Below are 13966 nucleotides of genomic sequence, written 5' to 3' on the forward strand. Positions count from 1 at the left end.
ATATATTTAGCCCTAACCGGTTTGGCTCAGTTGATAGACCGTCAGCCTGTGGACTCAAGGGTCCCAGGTTCCATTCCAGTGAAGGGCATGTATCTTGGTTGCGGGCACATACAAACCCAATAGGGGGTGTGCAGGAGGCAGGAGGTATGCACAAGGCAGTTGACCGATGTTTCTAACTCTCTATCCCTCTCCTTTCCTCTCTGTAAAAGAATCAATAAGAATATATTAAAATATTTATATATTTTGTGTATATTTTTACATTAATACATAATAGTAAATATTACCTTAAATATAGGAGCTCTTTCTATATACAGAAATAAGATTTTAGAAATGTAAATAAAGAGGTCACTTCTAAATTTTCAGGACTTATTTTTACCCTGAGGGAACAGCAGGAGATAGTTTCACTTACCAGTTGATTGATTATTAGTAATTTAAAACCCCAAAGTTAATCTTCATTCTTATAAGCCAACAAAACAGAGCTAACTCAAAACAAAGTGACAACCTCAGAGTAGCGGGGAGTGATCTGAGGGACAGAGTAAGGATAAAACTTTAATTGGCTCCTTGGTGCAGAAGGCCCCACGTGGAGGAGGGCAATGCAGCCAGTTCCTTCCTGCAGTAAAATTCAGGTACAACCCTCCTGCCCACCGCCTCCTCCGTTACGTAACTCGGCAGCCTGATGATTATCGCATTAATCTGGGGATAATCTTTCTTTCAGAGGAGGGAACATAGACTTGCCTCGAACTGAAACTTAATCTCCGCTGTCACCATTTCCAGGAGAGTGGCCAGACCAGGAAGATTCTATTTTTTAAATATATTTTATTGGGGAGGGAGGGAAGGGATGGGAGGGAGGGAGGGGGGCAAAAAAAAAAATCAATAAAATATATTAAAAATATATTTTATTGATTTTTTTTTTTTTTTTTTTTTTTTTTTTTTTTTTTTTTACAGAGAGGAAGAGAGAGGGAGAATTATAAACACCGATGAGATAGAAACATCGAACAGCTGCCTCCTGCACAACCCCCTACCGGAAATGTGCCCGCAACCAAGTTACATGTCCTTGACCAGAATCGAACCTGGGACCCTTCAGTCCACAGACCGAGGCTCTATCCACTATCTAGCCACACTGGTTAGGGCGACCCGGAAGATGTAAAGCGACGCCCCGAAAGGCGCTAAAAACGCATCGGCAGTGGAGATCGTTTCGGTTGAAACTTCAAATAGCCCAGACCCGTCACAATTCGGTAAGAACCAGGAAGCAGTCGTGCCGCAGACAGTCCAACAGAGGTTTGTTAGAACTGCTCTCCCAGCCTGCGGGCTGAGCACACTCCAGGAAGGAAAGAACCTGGGGCTGCCCAGGAGCCTCTCCTCGCAGGCGTCTTCCGGCACCAGGCGCCCAAGTGCTCCTCGGCATCCTGCAAGTCACATGAATACGCGTTACCACCTTTCAGGCCGCAAAATTCCTAACAGGGACGTGCTGGGAAGGCTCCGGGCCCCGCCCCCCCCCCCCCCCCCCCGTCCCAAACCCGCCTCAGCTGAGCGTCCCCTGCGCTCACCGCGGTCTTCTGCCGCCCCCTGCTGGGCCTCTCGCGATGGTTTACGGAGGGCGGCACCCCTGGCCGTGGGGGCACGCAAGGTGGTGACGTCACGTCGCCGCGCGGGCCCGTGACCGGAAGTTGGTGGACTTCCGCTTCCGGAGGCGGAAGTAATGCGCTCAATGGTTCTGATCTTAGGTACCGTGCGAGTTGCAGTTGCCGGCTGGTTGCTGCTGTGGTTTTTGTTGTGAGAAGCGGGTGTGGGTGACTCTGTGGTTGTCGCGGCGCCCAGGTCCCGCGCAGCTCTTTGCACAGTTGTCCTTGTGGGAGGGAGAAGGGTGGGAGGAGTCCGTGGAATGGGACCTGCGGGATTAACCTTAGTTTTGATTTTGCAGGCTCACCTGGGTTCGAACTTAACGCGTCACCTCGCTAAGAGAAGCTCGTAAGAAAACACGGCGCTTTGGGATTTTAGGGGTAAAGGCTGCTTTTTAATTTGTGGAGTTTAATTGAGACAGTATACGTGAAGCGGTTAGTTTTGGTTTTACAAATTATTCGTAAATGATCCCTTTTCTGATCATATTCTAGCCATTTCCTTCTCAATATCTCTGCGATGTTCAGTATGCAAGAAGGTTATGCATTTCATGAGGCTATGCACCTATAGTGTTAGATGGGATTGAACTCTTTATTCTGTATTACGAAGTCCTGATAATAAGTTGTAACCTTCCCTCTTCCTTTTTTGGGCCATTTTTAGGGACATCTATTTTCCAGCTTTTTCTTTAGGAATGCAGAAGACTTCTCAAGACAAATGAGGTGAGAAATGCATTGTTGTAAAGGTCTCTAAACTGCTTGTTTTGTCGAAAGAAGGGCAAGTGGAATGTAGTACCCCAGGGCCAGGGATTAGCCATTTCATTAAAAGCCCCTTTATTAGGTTTCTGTGGAGCAGAGGGCAATGTAAAAACCTCTTATTCCTTAGACCTTACAAGTTGTAAGTACACAGATTTTCAGTGTATTTGTTAATTTCGGATTTCACCTCTGGCAATAATGGTTTTGGCTCATTAAAAACGTTAATATGTATATATTGAAATACATTATGGAGTATTATTTTTGAAACTTGTAGACTGAGGCAGTTGATACATCTTGCATTAGGCTGTTTAAATATTCACCTTACTAGATGTAAGGGGAGTATTTTGGATGGAAATTGGGTGCTAAAAGAGTAAAATAGCATTGGTATTTATCAGGTTTAGCATATTTGTGTTGAAAACTGAAAAAATAGGTAAGGGTAATATATTGTATTATGTTTTTGTACTCCAAGACGATTTTAATTTGTTTTTTAAAATTTATTCCTTATCAGGTTGCAACAAAAACATTTAAATTAATATTTTAATATTTCATAAGAGTGCATAGCTGCCACTAATCTGTCAGAGATAACTATTTTGTTCCATTTTTCCCCCTCTCTGCATATTACCCTAGTCATAGCATTATGCATTTGACACTTAAAATACCTTATACATCTTTCTATTGTGTTAGATCTGCCTCATTTTTAAAAAGCAGCCAGTATAGTATTTTATTGCATAGTTGTACCACAACTTATTAGTCATTCTAATGGGGATATTGGGTTCCTTCTTTTTGTTTATAGCAAATAGTATTATGATGGTAATCCTTTTCATAACAATGTGTATTCTTGTCTTGGATAATCTCCCAGAAGTGGAAAAGAATTAAGTTGGATTAAAGAATATGATGGAGGGTACCAAATTCTCTTACAGCAGTGGTATTTGAGAATTTCTCTCATTTCCTTATATGCTCACCAACATTAGATATTAGTTAACATTGTATTAAGCTTAGCTGAGACTGTTCATAATATATTTTGGGTCAATTTATTGCACATATAGTATTGTGGTCTAAACCAAATTTTAGTTGCCGATTCTAAATCCAACTGAGCTCTTTCCTCCCCCCCCTCACCCAAAGGAATAATGTAGATTCCTTAGTAATAATTATAAAACAAATGATTCATTTCAACACTATATTCTTATTTAGTTAAAGATTTGTAGGAAGGTAGTATTTGAATGGGATCTTGTACAATGGATGACATCAGGATGCTAGGCTTTTCTGAAAGATATCTTAAACAAGGCAGGGAGACAAGAATGGACAAGGATGTTTAGGACTAGAGGTTTGAGAGGCAATGGTGCCTACCTTGTTTCCCCGAAAATAAGACTGTCTTATATTAATTTTTGCTCCCAAAGATACGCTAGGTCTTATTTTTAGAGGATGTCTTATTTTTCCATGAATAAGAATACGGTACACATTTATTGTTAAATGAAAATAAAGGAAAGTTATTACCCGTATACGGTATGGTAATACGGTAGTTGTCAACACAAACCAGACAAACTGTGAATCCTACAGTATCAAGAATTTACTCATTTATTCAGTGACAATCATGTCATCATCTTCTGGAACATCATCATAACAATCCAATTCCTGAATTTCCTGGTGGATTTCTTGTGACTCCATTTCTTTCAGAATCAGTGGACCAAATCTCTCAACGTTTAGCCTAGGGGGTGGGGGCCTTATTTTCCGGGGGATGCCTTATATTTCACTCAGAAGGAAACCTGTAAGTAGGTCTTATTTTCGGAGGATGTCTTATTTTCAGGGAAACACGGTAGTTGTGAAGTTGGAGAATAGAAGCTAGCTAGAAAGATAGGTGGAACTGTGTGGTGAGGGCTTTGAAGGTCAGTCTGAGATTTTACTTTGTAGGGGAGAGCTACAGAGATCTTTAATCAGGAACATAATGAGGGACATAATTACATATTTTACAACTATACTGTTATGGAAGTTTTGAGGGACAGGTATTAGAGAAGTAAGTTAGGTGGCTATTATAGTCTGGGTGAATGAAAAGCAAAGAGTAGAGAGGTTAGAATTCAGAGATGTTGACCAAGCAGAATTTACACGATTTGATGATAGGTTGAGGAAGGGAAAGAAAGCAAAGCTTTTGTATTTTTATCACAAGTGACTCAGGTTAGTGAGAATGATTTCTTTAATCAGAGGAGGTCTAGTTGTGGGCTGGGAAGGATGATCATTTTGGTTCTGGACTTGTTAATTTGTGTGAAAGATACTTCCATGGAGAAGGAATTACTATGTACAAAGACATAAAATCCACCTATGAGATTTAGGAGAAAACTTAGAGCTCTTTTGTTAAGAAATTTGGAATATATTTTCACTTGCTTTTAGTCTGTCATTCATGGAATTTCTTTAGAACTTTCTGTGGCTTGTTCAACCCTGTTTGAGGGTATGTTCTCTAGAATAGATGCCTTCAGGCCTTTTTTTTTTTTTTTTTTTAATTATGTATACTCTAAAGAAAAGTTTATACATATACCTTCAATATATTTATTTACTGGTGAGTTATATACATGTCTTACAACATATATTGTATACATTTTAAAATACAGAAAGTAGAAATTTTAAAAAGCTGAGGCAAATACAATTTGGAATTTTACTGTGTTGTCCTACATTCCATTGAGTCATGTTGCTACCTCTCTTTGGAAAGTACTGGTCTTATCCATAACTGTCAGTGTTCTGTCTGATTGTTCAGCAGAGGTCACCCTTGAGCATCTGGAAGAGCAGATTTTTGAGCTGTGCAATGTAAAGCTTTTCTTTAGTTAGAAAGAAAACCTTATTTTTTAAGTTTCTAAATTCATGCATTTTTGGGAGAGTGTATAATTACACGGTAGCATTGGCATTATGGAGAAGTGAAGAATAGTGAAGTCAGAGTATAGGGCAGTCTAATATATGCTTTTGTTTGATGTTTACCTTGTGAGCAGTCTGCACTTTGGTTTGAATGCTATAATTCTATAGTTTGGGAATATTTTTCCAATTCTTTGAGAATCTTTAGATTATCTGAGCTATAGGAATGTTCCCAGTCTAGGCAGAATCTAGTAAATTCTTGTTAAATTAGAATAACGAAAAGGATAGGCACAGAGAGGCTTTTTTGATGTTGACCTTGAAAGCAGTATCTCAAGTCCAAAGGTACTGTTAGTGGTGAATTGAAATCATTTAGCTCTATTTCCTATTTTATGCTGAATTAAAGTGTCTCTTTTAAGTAATCAGGAATAAAAAACCAAGTTCGTCACAGCTGTGTAGTCTGAAGTACAATTAAAAAATATATTATTGTATGATTCAGACCACAAGTAGCTTAGGAAAACAAATTATCTGATAAGAATAGTCTTTGTTGCTTTCCTTATAAAATATTTCTTATAAATAGATGCCCACTTTACTAGGGACTTAGGATTATTATCATGTAGCAGTTCATACATTTCATGATTAATTTCTGAATGATCAAGAAAATGAGATCTTGAAATTTGTTTTTTTTAAATATATTATATTGATTTTTTACAGAGAGGAAGGGAGAGGAATAGAAACATCAATGAGAGAGAAATATTGACCAGCTGCATCCTGTACACCCCCCACCAGGGATGTGCCTACAACCAATGTACATGCCCTTGTCTGGAATCGAACCTGGGACCTTTCAGTCCGCAGACCCATGTTCTACCCACTGAGCCAAACTGGTTTTGGCGAGAGAGATCTTGAAGTTTTAACCACTTGCACAGAGTTATATGTGTTGTGAAACTGATGCAGAGAGCCCTGGTTATGTCTTTTGTAATGTTGTGGGCTGGGGAGAATGGTAAAAGTAAACTTTAAACATGCCATCTTGCAGCTTAGTTCTGATATGTGATGGATTATTTGGATTAAATATCCCAACTATTGGAAAATGAACATTGGTTTGGAGTTGTTGAGTTATAACCAAGAGGACAATAATAGAGTGAGGAGATTGGAAGCAGTTGTTGTTGACCAGAGGTCAAAATAAGCTAAGAATTAGGCTTTAATAATAGCTGGATTTAAAGAGTGCCATGAATCTAGAGAAATGTGTTTATGGTGCAAATTAAGAATTCTAGCGTTGGGATCTCGGCTGAGGTAGCCCTCTTGCTTTTGTCATGTGCTGGTGTTGGAGGACTCTCCCTGCTCAGATTTACCAACAGCATGAATCAAGAAAAGTTAGCCAAACTTCAGGCTCGAGTCCAAATAGAGGACAAGGATACGACTTGCAGAAAGAAGGTAGTACATAAAATAGCTACAGCTGATGACAACTTCAGAGTTTTCTGAAAAACTGGCTGTCAATAATATAGCTGGTATTGAAGAGGTAAACATGATTAAAGAGGATCGAACAGTTATTCATTTCAACAATCCCAAAGTCCAAGCTTTCTGCTAACACCTTTGCAATTACCAGTCACGCAAAAGCCAAACCAGTCACAGAAAAATGCTTCCTGGAATATTAAGTCAGCTTGGTGCTGACAGCTTCACAAGTCGTAGGAAGTTAGCTGAACAGTTCCCTTGGCAAGTGTTGGATAGCAAAGCACCAAAACCAGAAGACATGGGAAAGATGATGATTTTTCAGATCTTGTCGAAATCAAATAATGAAACTAACTAAAATATTTTCTGACTTTTGGAAGCTGGCATGGACTGAATTTAACAAATCAGCTATATGGTTCTAAAATTTTACAGACATGGAGAACATCAGCTGTGACTACTTCAGAAATATAAATATTTTGCATATTAATGTTTAGCATTTTCAGTCATTTGATTTTGCATTTTGCACTTCTTTCCAGGGTCTATTCATCTATTCTTTTGGTCAAAATCCAAAGTATTGGTGCAGTTTGAGGGTGTTTTGATATTTGATTATTTGATTCTTGGTTTCTTTTTTTTTTTTTCTGCTTACGTATTTTCCGGCATATAAGACGACCACCTAATTTTACAGTTAAAACATAGTTTAGGCCTATATTCGCTGTATAAGACTTCCCCCCCTCTCCCCCCCCCACTTCCGAGGCAACACCAGTTCTTTTTTTAATAGACCACCTCTCTGACTCTGGCCAATCTGAGCAGGCTTTTTTTCATTTCAAAAGTCGTCTTCTATTCCAGAAAATACGGGTAATGTATTTTTGGTGTGTGTAATTTTTTTGTATGCATGTGGATATGTTTGTACACGGAGATCAATTTGGAAAACAGTTCTATTCTTTTCTTTTTCCCAGTAGAAATAAATCTTGACCAAAACAAAACAAAAAAAAACTGGTGTTGGTTTTCAGGGCTAAATTTAGAGTTTGATAACCAACATGTGAAAGCTGAGACAAAGAAGTCTGGTATGGGCAAGGCCAAGGCCAAAGATCTGGGAAGTTGGAAGACAAGGCAGAATTGAAAACATCAGTTAGTAGAATAAGCCAAAGGTTTGGTAACCAGAAGGGATAAAACAGAAATGGAGAGGGGCAATTGGTTTTGGATAGCCAAGGTAGGTAAGGCCAAACAAGAAGAGCAAGGTAAAGGTATGAATAATTGTGGGACAGTGATGATGCTATACTGTCTTTCATTATGTTGAGGATATATAGAGCCCAGGTGGGAATACGGTGGCTGAATTGTTAACATAGCACCAGGAGAACTTCTTATAGAAAGGACCATGATACTTATATTATAGGATTATAATATGGTCTTTTAGTTATTTAATACATTGTATAATATCTATGTTGTTTTACACAGCATTCCAAAAAGTTGGGGCTACTTGACCATTCTGGCACCACGAAACCTCTTGTATATGAGAAGTCACTTCCTCTTTGGCTCAAGATGTTGGATGACCCGATTTTCACCAGAAATACTCTTCAAATCAGTTTCATGTAGGTTTTTTGGTGTGAAGTCTGATAATGAAGACGGTGAGCCTTTGAATAGACTACTGAATAACTTACTTACTATGGGAGTAGATGTTGACATGGCGAAGAAACGACAGCCCGGAGTTTTTAATAGGACGGGTGTTAGTGAGCAGGACCTGAAGATGTTCCTTCTGTCCAAAGGAGCTAGCCAAGAAGTGATTGCTAGCATCATATCAAGATATCCACGAGCCTTAACACGCTCAACTGAAAATCTTTCAAAACGGTGGGATTTGTGGAGGACAATTATGACATCCGACCTTGAAATTCTAGATATTTTGGAACGGTCTCCTGAATCGTTTTTTCGGTCCCCAAACAACGTAAGCCTAGAAAATAATATAAAGTTTCTCTACTCAGTTGGATTGACTCGGAAGTGCCTTTGTCGATTGTTGAGCAGTGCCCCACGTACCTTCTCCAACAGTCTTAATTTGAATAAACAGATGGTTGAATTTTTGCAGGAAGTATGTTTGTCCTTAGGTCACAGTCAACCCATAGATTTTGTCAGGAAAATAATTTTAAAAAACCCTTTCATCTTAATTCAGAGCACCAAACGGATAAGAGCTAACATTAGGTTTTTACAGTCAACTTTCAACCTGAACAATGAGGAGATGCTTGCTCTGATATGTGGTCCAGGAGCTGACCTCCTAGACCTTTCCAATGACTGTGCTAAAAGAAACTACGCAAATATCAAAGAGAAACTGTGTTCTCTTGGGTGCACTGAACAGGAGGTTCAGAAGTTTGTCTTGAGCTATCTGGATGTGCTCTTCCTGGGAGAGAAAAAGTTTAATGAAAAAATAGACTGCCTCATAGAAGAAAAAATTAGCATTTTACAAATAATTGAGAATCCTCGGATTCTGGATTCAAGCATAAGTACTTTAAAAAGTCGAATCAAAGAATTGGTAGATGCTGGCTATAACTTGAGTATATCAAACATCTCTCTTCTGTCTTGGAGTCAGAAAAGATACAAAGCTAAATTGAAAATGTTAAACATGCGATAGTGCGTTTTTCTGGGGTATTAAAAAAAATGGTGATGATATTTCACTTTGAATTTGGGCCTTCCAAAAAGGAGATGTTTGATCTCTTAACCACATATACATATATAATGATTTTTTTGGATATTTTATTTTAAAGGTTCGTAAAAACTCATGGTTAGTATGCTCAAGTATAGTCTTCCCAGCTACTTTTCCTCTAGTTAGAATTAATACAATATCCTACTATGTGATATAGGCTGTGTAATTGGTACTTCCTGAGTGCCAAGGCAGAACAATGTATATGAAAAGATAGAAAATAAGCTTTTTTCAGGTTTTTGCTCAAATAAAAAATAGATTCACTTAGTTCCATTTTTTTTTCCCCCCATGGGTTTGAATGGCAACCTGTTTCTCCTGTTATTCCACATATCTAATTATGGTTTATCTTCAAAATAGAATGCCGGTAACAATCTGACAAAACAGGAGGGATTTTTCACCCCAAGTTCTATATTCTTTATTTAAAACATTAGTATTTAATCCAAATTGAGCCCTCCACTGTAGGCTCAATTTACTATGGGTACATTCCTGATTTTTTTGAAGACAAAGGCAACTGTAGTAGGCAAAATAATTGCCATCCAAAGATGTCCATGTCATAATTTCCAGAACCTGTAATATGTTAAATTTCAAAAAGACTTTGCAGATGGGATTAAGGACTTTAAAATGAGATTGATTACCTGGATTATTTGGATGGGCCCAATGTAATCATAAGGGCCCTTAAAAGTTGAAGAGGGAGGTAAAAGAGGAGATCAGGGTGAAATGATGATATGAGAACTTGATCCACTTTTACTGGCTTTGAAGGAGGAAGGGGCCATGAGATAAGGAATACAGGTAACTTCTTTAGAATGTAAAAGGCAAGGAAACATTTTCTTCTAGTGCCCCAGAAGGAAATGCAGCCCTGCCAGGATCTTGAATTAAGCACAGTGAGTTCTGTGTCAAATTTCTGACAGAGCCATAAGAATTTATTAGTGTTGTTTTAAGCCTCTGAGTTTGTGATAATTTGTTACAGCAGCAAATAGGATAACAGCAACTAAATTGTTAGTTGCATTATACTAGTAGATGAAGCCACAAAAATGTCATCTTTTTAGTATCATATTTGTATTTTTTACTCATATATAATTGCCTTTTTTATCCAACTACCTTTCTGAAACACCTAATAATTTAGTGATTGTAAAGTCCTCTAAATGTATGGATAAAAACTAAATATGTGTAATAAAATGTAAATAAAGGAATATTTATTTTGCCTAATGACTGTAGTTTGAGAAATAGTGACCATTTCTGTATATTTATATTTTGTTGGGATTTCATCTAATATAAATAAAGAACAAGGAATTTCTAGAAGCATTGACTTTTTAAAAAATACATTTCTTATTGTTGATAGTATTACATTTCCTCCCCTTTCGTGCCTGTCTTTCCACCTCCCCCCACAAGTCTTCACCACTCTGGAAGCATTGACTTAAAAAAGACAAATCAGGTGATGTCCGTACCTTGAAGGCATTTACAATGTAGTAGTAGCTCTGATATAAATTGAAAGAGAAGGAACACATTACATAACCTTAATTACTTTTAATTGTTTTCTGGATGTGGCTTTTGAATTAAATAACAATGGTGTTCATCCTTTTAAGCCTTTTTTCCCTATAATGATGTCTCAGAAAAACTAATTTCCACCACTGATAGAAAACAAAATACCTGCTCTTTCAAGGGCATTTGTATGTCCGTCCGTGGTACTCTTATTCTAGTTATTTTCAATATGCTATTTGATCGCGAGCATGACAGGTATAGTTTAGAAGATAGGGCTTCAGAGAGACATTGCTTTAGAATGATCTAGGCACCATTCTGAATAGCTCTGTTACTTTGTGTAAATGTTTTAAGTTCACTGAACTTATTTTCTCATCTCTAATATTAAAAATTGACCTTGAAGAGTTGCTATGAATCAGATGATATAAGGTTCTTGTACATACTAACTATTCAGTGGTAGCTATAATAAATAGTTGCAGTAATATTTTTTAGTACAGTTTAAACAGCTCTTGATATATAATTCACATACCATACAATTCACTAATTTAAAAGTATACAATTCATTTTTTATTTTTATTGGTATTTATAGGGCTGTGTAATCCTTACCACAATTTAACTTTAGAATATGTTTGTACCTCTTAAAAGCAAGGCTGTGCCCATTAATAGTCAATCTCTATTGTCCCCCCTTCTGCTTCCTCAGCCGTAAGCAATCACTGATCTACTTTTGTCGCAAATTTGCCTGTTCTGGGCATTTTATATAAATGGAATCATACAATCTGTGGTCTTTTGTGACTGACTGCTTTCACTAGCATAATGTTTGCAAGATTCATCCATGTATCAGTATTCCATTCTTTTTTATTGCCAAATAATGCTCCTTGTATGGGTCCAGTAGTATTATTGGTAGCATATTTTATTATGACCTAAACATAAGTCTTAACAGTATTAATTCCTTAGAATAGTGTTTCCCAAACTTTTGACATATGTGTACCCCTTCTATAATTTTCGTAACGCTGAGTACCCCTCGTACTCATGAGAACGTAGAATTAGGCGCAGCCAAGCACGGTGCAGTGCATATCCCCACCAAACTCCGGTGCAACATGTACCCCACCAAACTTCTCGGGTACGTGTACCACACTTTGGGAAACACTGCCTTAGGATATCAATTCCTCAGCCTATTGAGTTGTATGGGGAGTATTTTCTGAGGTATCTTTTCAGAATCTAGAAGTTACTAGTATAAGAAACTTGAGAGAGGTTGGCAGAGGAGATAATTTATTGGCATCATCTGGTATGAGGATTATGCCTGGGCTGATGAGATAATTTAGCATCAGTAGTTGCCAGTGAGGACCAGTATTCAAGTTGGGCCCTGGCATGTTAGACACTGGCACAAATACCAGCATCTTTTTGTTTTAGAGGGCTTCTGGTCACTGGGACCCTTGGACTGGAATTTAGCCAGAGAGCAGCTGCCCCCTGCTTTGTTCTTGCTCTTTCACAAGTGCAGATAAAGTTAGGCTCCCCCCCTGCCCCCCCACCACCACAAGAGAACCTTACCTCTGATGAAGTCCCCTGCCCTGTGGAGAACTGGTATTTCTTTGATTAGTAAACTGACTGGATTTACTCTCTCAGCAGCCACTCACACAGCCTCCTTTCCTAAGGAAAGTACGATTCATGGACCCAAGTGAGAGGCATTCCTTCCTCTAACTTGCTTGATTGTCATGTCACACTCTGAACGTTAGCTCGTGTCATAGCAAAGTTAGTGCACTTACACCAGCATTATTCACTCTGTGCAGTTGGACGTCTCTCTCAGACTTGCTCAGCTTCCTCAGAATGTCTCCTTCTCCTGACCTAAGCGATATGTCTACATTTCCTGTAAGCATAATACACGTGGCAGAAGTTTATTGATTTAGCTAAATGTGATAAGCTATTCACGGAATAAAACTGAGCTTAGTGTGTATAATAAATAACTGATAAAATAATTAAACATTATATAAGTTATATACTTAATAATTAAGTATATAACTGATACATGATAAAAGGATTAAAGTTAGTTCCTAATCATGCTGTGTTTACTTGTGCATAGAACTTCATGAACTGCAGGGGGAACCATAGACAGAGGTTTGGCTCTCCAGTTTTCTAAAGTCAGCTCGCTGTAAGCCTAGCTGGTAATTCAAACTAAATAAAGAATCCTTTAAATATCAAAAGAGAGTTGGCAGGGGGCCATTTTATCTGTTAGGTTCTCTTAGCCTCAAGCTGGAAGAAAATAAACTGATACTTTTGCATATAAATATATTTTCCTGATAGTTTAATATCTGTTTAAGAGAATGAAAAAGCTGCTTTCTTTAAATGGTTATTCATTCATTTTAAACAAATACTATAGTTTAATTTTCTCAGTTCTGAAATGATATAATTAGAATACTTTTTAATTTCCATGCTTAAGAACATTATGCAGATATCTTTGCATTTAGTTAACTACTGCCAGATCCTTGGGTTTAATTTTCACCTTTAATCTTGTGTACTGTTTGTTATGTTCCTGTATACAAAACCCAGCATAAGGTAGTATGGTCTCCACATCATTGTAATTGATCCAATTATTACTTTGTTAACTTTGTCATTCCTTCTTGAGGTTGAGGAGAATTTTTTTAAAAGGTGATATCTGAAGTGAGGGAATCACATTTTGTTGTGAAATATATATGTTATATATCAAATTGACAAGACTTTGATGACCTTGCTCACTTAAACTATCATTGGGTGAACAGTTCTAGATTTGAGGATCAATATATGAGGGAGAATGACAGAATTACAATTAGAATACCTTAATATAAAGCACCATATTACAAAATATTCCCTATGTAGGTAAATGATAGCTTAATCTTTATTATCTGCATTATGCCTTCATCAAGATATATTCTGGTTCACACTTGTCATCTGGGGACTTAACAACAAACTTTTGAACAAAATTGTCATCAGAGAAGGTTCCTTCCCACCATACCCCTGAGCTGCAGCTAGTACTCACTTAGATCAGTTTTGCTTTGTGTGACTTGACTTTCTTTCCTAGAATAGGTGAGCAGGGAATCACCTTGAGAGTGGCTTAACCTAGTGGGCCCTTCAGAGAACCCAAGTTCACCCTCTTCCTCTTTATTTCCTAATCAAACTGATATTT

The 13966-nt window shown here is 37.8% G+C and overlaps 1 protein-coding gene and 1 pseudogene across 5 annotated transcripts; both read left to right on the forward strand.

Moving 5' to 3' along the window:
- Positions 1-1707: 1707 nt before the first annotated feature.
- MTERF1 (mitochondrial transcription termination factor 1) lies at positions 1708-10632 on the forward strand. Of its 5 annotated transcripts, none has more exons than XM_045578456.1 (4): positions 1708-1724; positions 1922-2000; positions 2278-2336; positions 8103-10632. In XM_045578456.1, exons 3-4 carry the CDS (start codon positions 2332-2334, stop codon positions 9262-9264), a joined length of 1167 nt encoding a protein of 388 aa, XP_045434412.1. In that variant the 5' UTR covers positions 1708-1724; positions 1922-2000; positions 2278-2331; the 3' UTR covers positions 9265-10632. The 5 variants fall into 5 exon arrangements, with proteins under 5 accessions (XP_045434412.1, XP_036285383.1, XP_045434413.1 ...); XM_045578457.1 differs by lacking the exon at positions 1708-1724 and adding an exon at positions 1755-1773; XM_045578454.1 differs by lacking the exon at positions 1708-1724 and adding an exon at positions 1778-1818.
- On the forward strand, positions 6008-7285 carry LOC118714518 (annotated as a pseudogene).
- Positions 10633-13966: the final 3334 nt, after the last annotated feature.

This window comes from Pipistrellus kuhlii, unplaced genomic scaffold, assembly GCF_014108245.1.
Source record: "Pipistrellus kuhlii isolate mPipKuh1 unplaced genomic scaffold, mPipKuh1.p scaffold_m20_p_10, whole genome shotgun sequence".
Taxonomy (NCBI): domain Eukaryota; kingdom Metazoa; phylum Chordata; class Mammalia; order Chiroptera; family Vespertilionidae; genus Pipistrellus; species Pipistrellus kuhlii.